Source organism: Bombina bombina, chromosome 5 (genome assembly GCF_027579735.1).
Source record: "Bombina bombina isolate aBomBom1 chromosome 5, aBomBom1.pri, whole genome shotgun sequence".
NCBI classification, from domain to species: domain Eukaryota; kingdom Metazoa; phylum Chordata; class Amphibia; order Anura; family Bombinatoridae; genus Bombina; species Bombina bombina.
In genome coordinates, this window is record NC_069503.1 from 143,379,002 (window position 1) to 143,394,320 (window position 15,319).

Below are 15,319 nucleotides of genomic sequence, written 5' to 3' on the forward strand. Positions count from 1 at the left end.
TTGTAAGCTAAGCTATACTATGTAACAAAGTATATGCAGAATGCTCTATAACATTTGGTCTCCATTAAACCATTATTTATTTACAAATAGTTTTTTATTTTTTATTTCTCAATACTGTAATGTTAGTCTTTATCACATAAGAGAAACATCAATGTCTTTGGCGAAGTAACATCAGGATACTTTACAATTTGTTTAAAAAACAATAATAATTTAAAAATAATATAAAAAACATCCAGAGCAAGAGATGTACCAGTAGTCTTCAACATGCTCTCAAATTATTATTTCTTTGCTGGTGGTTTCTTTGCCGGAGACTTTGCATCTCCTCCTTTCCCACCAGACTTAGTGCCACCACCAGGTTTATCTCCGCTTCCTGCTTCTTTCCCGCTTTTCTTTGCAGTGCCTTGTTTATCACTTGCTCCTTTTTCTCCGTCCTTCTTTTTTGCTCCGTCTTTGCCATCCTTCGTATCTCCTTTGGCTTTACCTTCTTTTCCATTTCCTTTCCCATCTGCCTTTGCATCTCCTTTTCCTTCTTTCGCATCTCCTTTGCTTTTCTCACCCTCTTTTTTCTTGCCTCCTTTTGCACCATCTTTCTTAGCTTCTTCTTCGACTTTTCCTGAAACTGTCGGTACATCTTTTTTATGTCCTTCTGTCTTTGGAGCTGAAAACACATTGAAAAGCAAAATATACATCTTTAATGATTGAAGGACATTCAATAATTTATAATTATGAGCATGTGAGACAATTCATACAAAAAGCACACAAGAATTTGACAAAAAACTAGAAATATTTAGTCTTCACTTTGGGTTAGGTCAATACAGCTTTTCCTATGTAAATATGCTTATACAGTGCATTGTATGTGTAAATACAAATGTCTACACTGCTGCATCTGCATTTATGGGATAAGCTGTGAAATATAGCTCTAAGTATACAGTATTATAATGACTGTCTAACGGATTATTAAAGGGTCATAAACCAGGTGCCAAAACCATTTTGTAAGCTACCATGGTAACCTGGTGCCATGTAAACTGGATAATAGATCAAATCTATTTTAACTGCATTTCATTTAAAAGTAAAATGACTATGTAGTAGGCTATAGCACATGTAGGAAAGTATGTGTTACCACCAGTATAAACAATTTACAACATTAATGGAAAGTAGGTCCATTAAAAAAAACAATTAAGTACTGCATTGATAAATAATTGGACAAAAATACATAAACAATTACAAATTGTGTACAGTCTTTTCAACACTTTCTGAGGCACCAACTCGTAATGTACAAGAGTCCACACTGTATACATAAATGAGTTTGTGATTCGCTAATGACTGTCACATGATACAGGGAGCAGAGAAAAGGAATCAATTATTTTGAAATTTGTCAGAAAAAAAATCTCCTGCTCGTTTTAATTGTAATTGTTATGGTTTTGTCTTTTTTATTGTGCATTTGTTTATTGTGCAATTCTACCTAGTCTATTTAAAGGGATACTGAGCCCAATTTTTTTTCTTTCATGATTCAGATTAAGCACACAATTTTAAGCCAATTTCTAATTTACTCCTATTATCAAATTTTCTTCATTCTCTTTGTATCTTTATTTGAAAAAGCAGGACTGTAAATCTAACAAGCCGACCCATCTTTGGTTCAGCACCTGGGTAGCGCTTACTGATTGGTGCCTAAATGTAACCACCAACAGCAAGCACTACCCACGGTGTTGAACCAAAAATGGTCCGGCTCCTAAATTTACATTCCTGCTTTTTCAAACAAAGATAGCAAGAGAATGAAGAAAAAATGATAAAGGGAGTAAATTAGAAAGTTGCTTAAAATCGCATGCTCTATCTGAATCATGAAATAAAAAAATTTGGGTTCAGTATCCCTTTAATGGTCCTTTATATTACATTTAAAATTAAAAAAACAGATACTTTATTAACTGTTGATAAATGAATCACCATTGCAGAGAGTAAATCAAAATGAAAAACCTAAGTTCAGATTCTTGCTTACCACGCTTGTTCACTTAAAACATTTTTTGCAAGGCTCCATATTTTCTGTATTAAATTCCATTTTATTATCCCTGTGTGCAGTTTTCCCTTTTTTGCATTAGGGAAATTTAATGTGACAGCTTTATGTTTAAAGTCTGCCTGGAGGTAAATTATATGCCTCATTTTCAAGCAATTGCACAGTCCACTTTGTTGAAATATTTTGACATTATCATGGCAAAAAAAAAAGAAAGAAAAAATATTTTTCACAGATTAAAAAGTTTTCTAACAGTAAAGTTGTAGTTTTTCCATCATGCTATTAACTTATAAAAAAGAACACACGTTGACTAAAAGATTATATTCATTCATTTATAAATAAGTTCATATCACTTAGTCATAGCAAGAATTCAAAGCTGCATAGCAAACAACTTACATTTAATTATATGGTATTTTTGAAAATATGAAAGCCCTGTTCCATGCCAATTGTGGCTGGTATAGTCTTGTGTGTAGTGGTGTTAAAAGGTTACATGTGCAATTAGCCTATTGTGCTACAAAACCATAGAGATGTGTCTTTAGGTATTTTTAATGGATTTAAACAGGGGTAAAATCAATATATTGGGCAGGTGCATTTTTGGGTTATTGATTTCCCTAATTTATATTAGTGTAAAAGTACTTATTCATTTTTACTTGAATCAATTATGAAGTTAGTGTTTGTATCTCTTTGGTGATGTTACTTCTTCATGTCATCCCATATACGGCAAGATTACGAGTGGAGCGCTATTTATCACTCCCGCTCGTACATTAACTCTGCTAGAAGAAAGCTTTTTGCGCACATCTTTGAATGTGGTGCAGGGGCCCTAACAGCATATGCGTGTATGCCACTGAAAAGCAATAATGTTTACTAGAAGCATTTCTGCTAATGGAAATATATTGCAAATATGTTTCTATTTAAAATTGAAATGCACACATGCACATTTCAATTTTAACCTTTCTATTCCTATAACTTATAGGTCAGAATGGATAAACTATTAAAGAATCTCACATAAGAAAGAACAAGAATTATATTACCCCTGTGTGAGTAGTGAATATTATTCACAAAGGACAACTTTCCTGAATTATACTAGTTTGTGACAATATAATAGGACAGTGAAACCCCAGGCAATTCTCTGTGTGAGAGGAAAACATGCCACATCCTATGGAGTCTCCTGAGGTGCCACTCTTTCTATTGTTTTCTCTTTTCTAACAGCTAGATTTATAGTTCTGCGGCCAAAGGGGTGCGTTAGCTACGCTGGCTTTTTTTCCCTGCACCTTTTAAATACCGCTGGTATTTAGAGTTCACAGAAGGGCTGCGTTAGGCTCCAAAAAAGGGAGCGTAGAGCATAATTAACGCCACTTCAACTCTCGATACCAGCAGTGCTTACGGACGCGGCCAGCTTCAAAAATGTGCTCGTGCACGATTCCCCCATAGGAAACAATAGGACCGTTTGAGCTGAAAAAAACCTAACACCTGAAAAAAACCTAACACCTAACGCAGCCCCATTGTTTCCTATGGGGAAACACTTCCTAAGTCTGCACCTAACACCCTAACATGAACCTTGAGTCTAAACACCCCTAACCTTACACTTATTAACCCCTAATCTGCCGCTCCCGCTATCGCTGACCCCTGCATATTATTATTAACCCCTAATCTGCCGCTCCGTACACCGCGGCAACCTATGTTATCCCTATGAACCCCTAATCTGCTGCCCCTTACACCGCCGACCCCTATATTATATTTATTAACCCATAATCTGCCGCCCCCGCTATCGCTGACCCCTGCATATTATTATTAACCCCTAATCTGCCGCTCCGTACACCGCCGCAACCTACGTTATCTCTATGTACCCCTAATCTGCTGCCCCTAACACAGCCGACCCCTATATTATATTTATTTATTTTTATTTATTTTTTTTAAATATCTCGTTATTCATTTTCACATCACAATCAATAGAGAGCTCATTTTATACAGTGGCATAGAAAAAAGAACAAAAAAAAACACAATAAACATACATCTGTCTAATTAACATATACATCTGGAAATTATATTTTATCCCTTATAGCATGAAGTTCAGGCCAACATAATACCTCTATCCAGAATGGCTTAACCTGAATTCTACTGATAACTGACCCTATAGGCCGGTCTACTACCTGAAAAAATATATTGACCACTTATCCAGGTGATTTCCCTTGATTCTAGTCATCTAAGATCTCTCTATGTCTCTTGAGTGGGCAGATAGTAAGTACATAGTTAATTAATTAGTTAATTAGTGGGGGGGGGGGGGAAATGCCCCGCGCTCTCTCTCCACCACCCATCCCCCTTTAGGTTGCCCAATGTGTGGGTATAACCTCTGCTGCAACTAATTCCATAAAGGGTATAGCATTTATTAACGGTATTATAAATTGTTTTTGGCTTAACATCGGCCATGAACAGATATATTTCTGCCATTTTTTGAAAAATTTTCTGTAAGATTTTCTAGATCTCAATATCAAATCTTGCTGTTCTATTATCATTTGCATTTTAATGATATTTACTAACTCCTTTATACTCGGGGCTGATTTATTTTTCCATTTACTGAATATTAAGTTCCGTGCAGCTAGGATTACTGTATTCAGAAAAAGCCTATCACCCACGTTACCCTTTTTACTTAGAAAGAATATTTGTAGTGGAGCTAATGCCACCCATACATCCTGATATTTATTTATCCAGTATTGTACTTTTAACCAAAATTGCAAGATTTTAGTGCACTCCCATAGACAGTGTAATAAATTAGCCTTCTGTTCCCTACATCTGCTACACACACTTTGTTGTGGCGTTGCCCATTTACATAATCTTTCTGGCGTCAGATGATACTGATTTATTAATTTGAGTTACGATTCTCTCCAGTTCACCCTATCTGTGGCTTCCTCTGCCAATTTAATACTTTCCATAACCTCTTCTACTTGTATTGTACTGAAATATTTTAGGAATTTATCTTTCAGGCTATTTATGTGCCATTGTCCTGATACCTGCATTATTTGTTGATACCAGTATGAAATCGACCTTATTCCTACCTTATATATCTTGAGACCTGAGTCTATTTGCGCTTGTTGCCAGTCAGTACCAAATAAAGTGTTTTGTGTTGCAATGTAATGTCGGGTTTGTAAGTATGCAAAAAATTTTTTTGCGGGCAATTGAAATTCTGCAGCTATGTTTTCATATGATTTAATCTCACCACTCTCTCCCATCCTTAGTTGTGCGAAGTCAATAAGCCCTTTGGCTTTCCACTCGAGAAATACCTTGTTCTGTAATCCTGGTAAAAAATCCACACAGCCCACTATGGGTAACTGTCTTGAAACCTAAAACTTTAGACTCAATATGTAGCAATACTTTTGCCATGCCCTTACTATATTTGCTATGGTACCAAGATTACCAATATTCCTCAGTAGTTTGTTGTATGGGCAGTGCAGTATAGCCTTTAAGTTGAATGGTTTGATCAACTCTGACTCTAAATCGTAATGTGTAACATAATCCGAATTTGTAAGCCAGTCTAGACCAAATTTCATTAGTGTAATGATATTATAATATTTAATACTAGGAAGTGCAAATCCTCCAAAATTCTTTCTTACGCTTAGTTTTTCTATTGACAGAAGAGATTTCTTTTCCCCCCAGATGAAACGCGCACATGTCTTATTATATCTGTCTATATCTCTTTGTGGTATAAAGATTGGTATATTTTGAAGTAGAAATAATACTTTTGGGAAAAAGATTGTTTTCAGCAACATTATCCTTGCTGAAAGTGATAGGTAATACAAATTCCATTTGTCCAGATTTGCTTGCATATTATCAAAAACCACTTTATAATTTAACTGGTACCACTCACCTGGGTTCTTCCCCATTTTAATCCCTAAATAGTTAATGTAATTGACCTCTTTGAAAACCCTATTTGCGCTTAATCTGGTTTTGAGCACCCATAATAATTCTGATTTAGAGGGGTTAATTTTATATCCTGTAAAAGTACTGAATCTCCTTATAATATCCATCACTAACGGAATATTTTTGTTAGAGTCTTGTATAAACAGTAAGATATCATCTGCATATAAAGATATTAACGTCTTCTGCTCCCCTATAGTTAGTGCTTGTACATCCATCCTGATCTTTACTGCAAGGGGTTCAAGTGCTAAATCGAATAGTAAAGGGGAATGTGGGCATCCCTGTCGTGTGCCTTTCTCTAATGTAATGTATTCTGAGAGCTCCCCGTTTACTAATAATTGTGATTTTGGTTTGTTGTAAATTAGTTTAATCAGCTCGACAAGGTTTCCGGAAAATCCAAAATTCTCTAATGTTGAAAAAAGATGATTCCATATGATGGAATCGAACGCCTTTTCTGCGTCTATTGTAACAATTGCTAAGTCTTTCTTGGGTGCCTTCCCTTCCACCTTGCCGAGCTGATAAAAATGATCTAAAATTGTCTGGACCCTGCGCATGTTGCGAACTGCATTACGTCCCGGGATAAACCCTGCCTGGTCTGGATGGACCAGTTCTGCTATTATTTTTTTAAGTCTTGTTGAAATAATTGACATTAGTATTTTATAATCTTGATTCAGTAAAGATATAGGGCGATAAGATGCTAGGTTTTCTGGGTCTTTCCCTTTTTTGTGGATTAATGTAATTATTGAATCTGTAAAATATCTCGAATTCATCTCCTTTTTCTGGTAATAATCATTATATAATCGGGTTAATAAGGATGGAATTGAATCTACTGTTATTTTATAAAATTCGGCAGGCAGCCCATCTGGTCCTGCCGCTTTTCCTGTTTTAGAACTTTTAATTATTTGGACAACTTCTGCCTCGGCAATTGGCTGGTTTATTTGTAGGAGTGCCTCCCGTTCTATCTGGGGTAGATTCACCCTCTGCCAGAACCTTTCCTTTTCCACACTGTTTATCTTTTGCCTACTATAAAGTTTTCTGTAGTAATCTAAAAAGGCCTCCCTAATTTCTGTAGATGTTGTAAAGCATCTGTCTCCTACCCTGATTACGCCTACTATATTATTTTTCTTACAAAATTTGGTTAATTTGGCTAAGTGTTTTGCGTTTAGGCCCTGATATATAACCCTTGCCTTTAGGTCTTCCCTAGCCCATTTTTCTTTGAGGAAGATCTCCCTTTCTTCTTTTTTGCTTAAGTATCTGCGCCAGTTAAAATCATTAGGGTTTCTTCTATATCTCCCAAAAGCATTCCTTAATTGATTAGCTAGTTGTGTTTCCCTAGCTTTCAATTTGCGTACCATCTTTACCATATAAGCTTTCACCTCCCCTCTTATTACCGCCTTCCCTGCTTCCCATAAAATTTCCGTATTATCTGTATGTTGGTTATGTGTATAATATTCTTGCCATTTCTGGTTCAGCCAGTTTGTAAATTGTGGGTTATTACATAAATATCCTGGAAAGTGAAATGTATTTGTCTTTCTTTGAGATCTGTCTGTGACAGATATTGTCAGTGTGATTATAGCATGGTCTGTCAGAACTATATCTGCAATATCAGTCTCTATTTCCAATCTGAGAAGCTGTTCATCTATCAAGAACATGTCTATGCGGGAGAAGTTTCTATGTGTTTTGGATTCACACGTAAATGTCCGATCATCTGGGTGTTGCAAACGCCAGATATCTTTTACTTTCAACGCAGTTGAAAAATTCCTCAAACATTTTGCTTCTCTATAATTAGCCTGTTTACATCTTAACTTATGTCTATCCATTTCTGGATGTAATGTTATATTCATGTCCCCTGCTATGATTAAATTCTGGCCCAGAAATGGTATTAGTTTTTGTTTCAACAGCTGCCAGAAATCTATTTCTAGCCCGTTAGGCCCATATATATTGCAAATGGTCCAAACTATGTTTTCTATCTTTAATTGTATTATTATATATCTCCATGCAGTGTCCAACTCTTGTTTCAAAATATTATACCCCAGATTTTTATTAAAAAGTATAGCCACCCCCTTCTTACGCTTGCTACATGGTGTGGCAATGATCTCCGCTATCCAATTTGTTTTCAGTTTTTCTATTTCTGGCCCTTTTAAATGCAGTTCTTGTAGACATATAATATCGGGTTTACCTTTTTTGATCATTTTGAGTACATTTCTACGTTTGGCAGGGGAGGTAATACCCCCCACATTCCAGGATATTATTTTTAATGGAGCCATCATTTTAGCCATTTACACAAGAGGGATGAACGGAAGAGAGAGAGAGGAAATAAAACAGCCACAAAAAAAAAACATACACCCCCCCCCCACCGAAGCCTCCCCACCCACCTTATTGCTCCTATCACTACTATCATATCTTTATAATCTCTTTGTCTACTGCCCTCTAAAAACGGATAAGGACTCACTTGTGATTTATCCTTCATACTACAATATTATTTTCTTTGCAGAATGCCTTAGCTTCGTCCACTGAATTTAAAGCTACGGTGCCCTCACAGTACTGTGATTTTTGCTGGGTATCTCATTGTTGCTCTTAGGCCTGCCTTAATCAGTCCCGTACAGTATGGCGCCATAGATTTTCGTTTTGTGGAAGTTTCTAGGGAGAAGTCCTGAAATAGATACACCTGTTTCTGTTCTATCATAAGTGGTTGATTGATCCTGTACTGCCGCATAATATTAATCTTATCTTGAAAATTTAAATATTTGATTAAAACCATGCGTGGGCGAGTGTTACCCTCTCGTGATTCTCTATAGTTTCCAATTATGTGTGCCCTCTCAACTTGCAGTTTTTCCTCCTGCATCTGCATTCCTATCAGCTTTGGTAGAGATATTGACCCAAATTTTAGCAAGTCCTCAAATTCCCTGGTCTCTGTTAGACCCACTATTCTTACGTTACTGCGTCTGGACCTATCTTCAAGATCCTCTACCTTTAGCTGTAGTGATTTGATTTGATCTGCCTGTAGACTTACATCCTTCTCTTGTGTATATACTTTATCCTCTAGGTCATAAACCCTGTTTTCTACCTCAGTCATTCTAGTTGAAAATTGTTTTACATCTTGTGAGAGGTCAGCTATCTCTCTCTTTATAATCTCAAACTGTGGTAAGATTAAATCAGCTAATTGGTTTATTGTTAACTGGGTTTCTGTATTTTTGCCCGTATTTTCTAAATCTGCTTCTACAATACTTTCATGCAGAGATTTCAATTTTTTGTCTTTTTTCACCGGCATGTTGGGTGACCTGTTTTTCATATTCGTAATATATTTATCCATATACAAACTACCAGGCAGCCCCGGCAAGAGGAAAGAAATAAGGACAGATAAAAGAGAAAAGAGGATACAGAGGAGCAGGCCACACCGACCATGCAGCCTTCAAATATTGCTATGTCAATTCTCTTAAGTAAGATAGGTATACCCAATATATGCTCAATATGTTCCTTTTTTTTTTTGTTTGTTACTTTTCTTTTTTTCCTTTTATATATTTTTTCCTTCTCTTTTTTTCTTAAAAAAAGAAAAAGCCACCATGTACCTTTTCGCCTTAGCGCTTCAGTGACTACCTAATACCATATCAATTGCTGTCTCACCCTCTCTGATTAGTCTTCCTACATTTTACCAACACACTTAGAGCTAAGCAGTGGGAGGACCTTTTTGCTCTAACTGCATAAGTCCCTTGTGTCCCTGTTAATAAATAGTGCTCCCTTGAATTGTGTCTCTATCTACCTGACTTTAAAGTGAGTGTACTGCTTACACCAAAAAAAAACAGAAAAGGAAGAGAAAGGGAAGCACAATATGTGAACACAGTGACTGCGCAGACTTTATCTTGTTCTGCTTTTTTACCTCCTTGCTATATCACTCCCACAACCTTATATATCTTATCCTTTTGTGACTTTTTTCAGCAATCTAAAAAAACTCTATAATACATCAATATAATACATCAAAACATTCCTCCTGCTCTTATATCTATAGTTGCAGTTCATATATCCCCCATGCCCTTATGGCATTTCACAATATAACCATAACAGTTCCTCGGTGCGGTGACCTCCCCCTCAATGTGTGGATAATGACTCCTTTTATAGAGACTTTTATAGTGACTGTTCAACTTTCCCACTGCTTATCTGCACAGCAACTGCTCTTTCACTGTTGTAAATCCTATAGTTCTTTGCAGCCTTAGTTCCTATGTCTTCTCTTTTGCTGGGTAAGGCTGTTTGCCGCAAAGTAATTTGAAGTCCCTAGTAATCCGCCTCTATTTGTATATACTGCTGTACTTTAGCTTTGGTTTTGACCCCTTTGGGTGACTGATAGCCAAGCATATATATCTTATGGCTTCTTTGCTGTTATTGAGAGTCAATGCCTGTGTATAATTCACTCTGCGATATCACTGTCTCTACGGCAATGTCCCCTTGTACAGACCAATATAACCCTGCAAGCAGGGGATTCCCAGATATCTTCGTCACAGTCTGCACCTGAGTCTCAACTTGTCATGCTTTCTGAAATACACCCAGGCAATTGAAAATACTTTAAACAGACTCCTCCGTTTTCAGTATCCCCTCTACTTCTATTGATGTTTTTGGGTTATTTTCTGCCTATTCTGAGAACCTCCAGACAGTGCCCGACACAATGTTTGCCTTACAGCCCCTGTGTTTTGAGTCTCTGATATGATAGGCTTTATCCTTTTACGCCTTTACTTTCAATCACTTGCATTCATCAAGTCTCTTAATCTTCAGCACAGACACACGCTACACAGCATTTATATTGCAAAGTTATACTTAATGTTACTTGCGGTTTTTACTACTTCGGTTTTCCTTTCTGTGAGGCTTGCAGCTCTTTGGCGGTTTCCTTGGACTCCGAGCCACTTCACCGTTTGTTACCTCAGACCCACTTCAGTCACGATACCTCATGTCCATCGTGCGCCCACACCAGGTACTTATGTTGATACGGAATTATGAAGATTTGCGGCTACCTCCTTGAAGTCCCGCCATGCTGCCTGCTACTCTGCTGTCCATGCCGTTTGTCTGCTCTTTTTCCGGCACCTTACTGTGGCGTGTGTCTGGACCAGTGCCGTCCGGCCACTGTGTGGCAATCTCTGGACTTCCATCTACTCTGCTTGCCCGGCTGCAAGCCGTTCCCTAGGCAGAGCTATTTTTACCCCGCAAACGGGAATCTGTAGATAAGGCAGATCTTTTCTGGCTGCTTTTCCTTCGCTTGGCTCAGCGAGCCCTTCAGCGTCTTGCTGCTTCTCTTGCCACGCCTACCGGAAGTCCCCCTATATTATATTTATTAACCCCTAATCTGCCGCCCCCAACGTCTCCTCCACCTACCTACAATTATTAACCCCTAATCTGCCGACCGGACCACACCGCTACTATAATAAATGTATTAACCCCTAAAGCTAAGTCTAACCCTAACCCTAACACCCCCCTAACTTAAATATAATTTAAATCTAACGAAATAAATTAACTATTATTAAATAAATTATTCCTATTTAAAGCTAAATACTTACCTGTAAAATAAATCCTAATATAGCTACAATATAAATTATAATTATATTGTAGCTATTTTAGGATTAATATTTATTTTACAGGCAACTTTGTAATTATTTTAACCAGGTACAATAGATATTAAATAGTTAAGAACTATTTAATAGTTACCTAGTTAAAATAATTACAAAATTACCTGTAAAATAAATCCTAACCTAAGTTACAATTAAACCTAACACTACACTATCAATAAATAAATTAAATAAAATACCTACAATTATCTACAATTAAACCTAACACTACACTATCAATAAATAAATTAAATACAATACCTACAATTATCTACAATTAAACCTAACACTACACTATCAATACATTAATTAAATACAATACCTACAAATAAATACAATGAAATAAACTAACTAAAGTACAAAAAATAAAAAAGAACTAAGTTACAAAAAATAAAAAAATATTTACAAACATTAGAAAAATATTACAACAATTTTAAACTAATTACACCTACTCTAAGCCCCCTAATAAAATAACAAAGACCCCCAAAATAAAAAAATGCCCTTCCCTATTCTAAAATTAAAATAGAAAAGCTCTTTTACCTTACCAGCCCTGAAAAGGGCCCTTTGCAGGGCATGCCCCAAAGAATTCAGCTCTTTTGCCTGTAAAAAAAAAACATACAATACCCCCCCAACATTACAACCCACCACCCACATACCCCTAATCTAACCCAAACCCCCCTTAAATAAACCTAACACTAAGCCCCTGAAGATCTCCCTACCTTGTCTTCACCACACCGGGTCCCGATCTGTCCAGAAGAGCCTCCGAAATCTTCATCCAAGCCCAAGCGGGGGCTGAAGAGTGACGTCCATCCTCCGGCTGAAGTCTGGATCCAAGCGGCAAATGAAGAAGTCCATCTTCGGGAAGAAATCTTCATCCTATCCGGGCAGAAGAGAACATCCGGACCGGCAAACATCTTCATCCAAGCCGCATCTGCTATGTTGATCCATCCGATGACCAGCGGCTGATCTTGAAGACCTCCGGCGCGGATCCATCCTCTTCGTTTGACATCCAACTGAAGAATGAAGGTTCCTTTAAGGGACGTCATCCAAGATGGCATCCCTCGAATTCCGATTGGCTGATAGGATTCTATCAGCCAATCGGAATTAAGGTAGGAAAAATCTGATTGGCTGGTGGAATCAGCCAATCAGATTCAAGTTCAATCCGATTGGCTGAATGGATCAGCCAATCAGATTGAGCTTGCATTCTATTGACTGATCGGAACAGCCAATAGAATGCGAGCTCAATCTGATTGGCTGATTGGATCAGCCAATCGTATTGAACTTGAATCGGATTGGCTGATTCCATCAGCCAATCAGAATTTTCCTACCTTAATTCCGATTGGCTGATAGAATCCTATCAGCCAATCGGAATTCGAGGGACGCCATCTTGGATGACGTCCCTTAAAGGAACCTTCATTCTTCAGTTGGACGTCGAACGAAGAGGATGGATCCGCGCCGGAGGTCTTCAAGATCAGCCGCTCGTCATCCGATGGAACAACATAGAAGATGCGGCTTGGATGAAGATGTTTGCCGGTCCGGATGTCCTCTTCTGCCCGGATAGGATGAAGATTTCTTCCCGAAGATGGACTTCTTCATTTGCCGGTTGGATCCAGACTTCAGCCGGAGGATGGACGTCACTCTTCAGCCCCCGCTTGGGCTTGGATGAAGATTTCAGAGGCTCTTCTGGACAGATCGGGACCCGGTGTGGTGAAGACAAGGTAGGGAGATCTTCAAGGGCTTAGTGTTAGGTTTATTTAAGGGGGGTTTGGGTTAGATTAGGGGTATGTGGGTGGTGGGTTGTAATGTTGGGGGGGGGTATTGTATGTTTTTTTTTTACAGGCAAAAGAGCTGAATTCTTTGGGGCATGCCCCGCAAATGGCACTTTTTAGGGCTGGTAAGGTAAAAGAGCTTTGAACTTTTTTAATTTAGAATAGGGTAGGGCCTTTTTTTTATTTTGGGGGCTTTGTTATTTTATTAGGGGGCTTAGAGTAGGTGTAATTAGTTTAAAATTGTTGTAATATTTTTCTAATGTTTGTAAATATTTTTTTATTTTTTGTAACTTAGTTATTTTTTTATTTTTTGTACTTTAGTTAGTTCATTTAATTGTATTTATTTGTAGGTATTGTATTTAATTAATTTATTGATAGTGTAGTGTTAGGTTTAATTGTAGATAATTGTAGGTATTGTATTTAATTAATTTATTGATAGTGTAGTGTTAGGTTTAATTGTAACTTAGGTTAGGATTTATTTTACAGGTAGTTATTATCTATTTAATAGCTATTGTACCTGGTTAAAATAAATACAAAGTTGCCTGTAAAATAAATATTAATCCTAAAATAGCTACAATATAATTATAATTTATATTGTAGCTATATTAGGGTTTATTTTACAGGTAAGTATTTAGCTTTAAATATGAATAATTTATTTAATAAGAGTTAATTTATTTAGTTAGATAAAAATTATATTTAATTTAGGGGGGGTGTTAGGGTTAGGATTAGACTTAGCTTTAGGGGTTAATACATTTATTATAGTAGCGGTGTGGTTCGGTCGGCAGATTAGGGGTTAATAATTGAAGGTAGGTGGAAGCGACGTTGGGGGCAGCAGATTAGGGGTTAATAAATATAATATAGGGGTCGGCTGTGTTAGGGGCAGCAGATTAGGGGTACATAGGTATAATGTAGGTTGCGGAGGTGTACGGAGCGGCAGATTAGGGGTTAATAATAATATGCAGTGGTCAGCGATAGCGGGGGCGTCAGATTAGGGGTTAATAAATATAATATAGGGGTCGGCAGTATTAGGGGCGGCAGATTAGGGGTACATAGGGATAACGTAGGTGGCGGCGGTGTACGGAGCGGCAGATTAGGGGTTAAAAAATGTATTATAGTGGCGGCGATGTGTGGGGACCTCGGTTTAGGGGTACATAGCTAGTTTATGGGTGTTAGTGTACTTTAGAGCACAGTAGTTAAGAGCTTTATGAACCGGCGTTAGCCCAGAAAGCTCTTAACTACTGACTTTTTTCTGCGGCTGTAGTTTGTTGTTAGATTTCTAACGCTCACTTCAGCCACGACTCTAAATACCGGCGTTAGAAAGATCCCATTGAAAAGATAGGATACGCAAATGGCGTAGGGGGATCTGCGGTATGGAAAAGTCGCGGCTGCAAAGTGAGCGTTAGACCCTTTACTGACTGACTCTAAATACCAGCGGTAGCCCAAAACCAGCGTTAGGAGCCTCTAACGCTGGTTTTGACGGCTACCACCAAACTCTAAATCTAGGCCTTTGTTAGTGTGTTATAACAGGGGTTTGGGAAGAAGTGTTGTTGATGTTCCTGCTGGGTTAAGGCGTATTGTGCCTTTTACCCCTTAGTGACTAGACCATTTTTCAATTTTCTTACCGTTAAAGACCAGGGCTATTTTTCAATTTCTGCTGTGTTTGTGTTTAGCTGTAATTTTTCCTCTTACTCATTTACTGTACTAACATATATTATATACCGTTATTTTCACCATTAAATGGACTTTCTAAAGATATCATTATTTTCATCATATTATATAATTTACTATATAAAAAAGGATAAAATATGATGAAAACATTTGAAAAAAAACTGATTTTCTAACTTTGACCCCCAAAATCTGTTACACATCTACAACCACCAAAAAACACCCATGCTAAATAGTTTCTAAATTTTGTCCTGCGTTTAGAAATATCCTCTTTGCAAGTTATAGGGCAATAAGTACAATAAGTACAATAAGTACAAGTAGCACTTTGCTATTTCCAAGTCTTGATCAACACAAATATTGATCTAGGCCCATTTTGGTAT

The 15,319-nt window shown here is 37.4% G+C and overlaps 1 protein-coding gene across 1 annotated transcript in view; it reads right to left on the reverse strand.

Annotated features, from left to right (window-relative positions):
* Positions 1 to 278: 278 nt before the first annotated feature.
* The window catches only part of TMIE (transmembrane inner ear), a 278,697-nt gene continuing 263,656 nt past the window's right edge, over positions 279 to 15,319 (reverse strand). The window contains exon 4 of the mRNA XM_053715654.1: positions 279 to 658. Coding sequence (XP_053571629.1) covers positions 279 to 658 — 380 coding nt within the window. The remainder of the gene's footprint in view (positions 659 to 15,319) is intronic.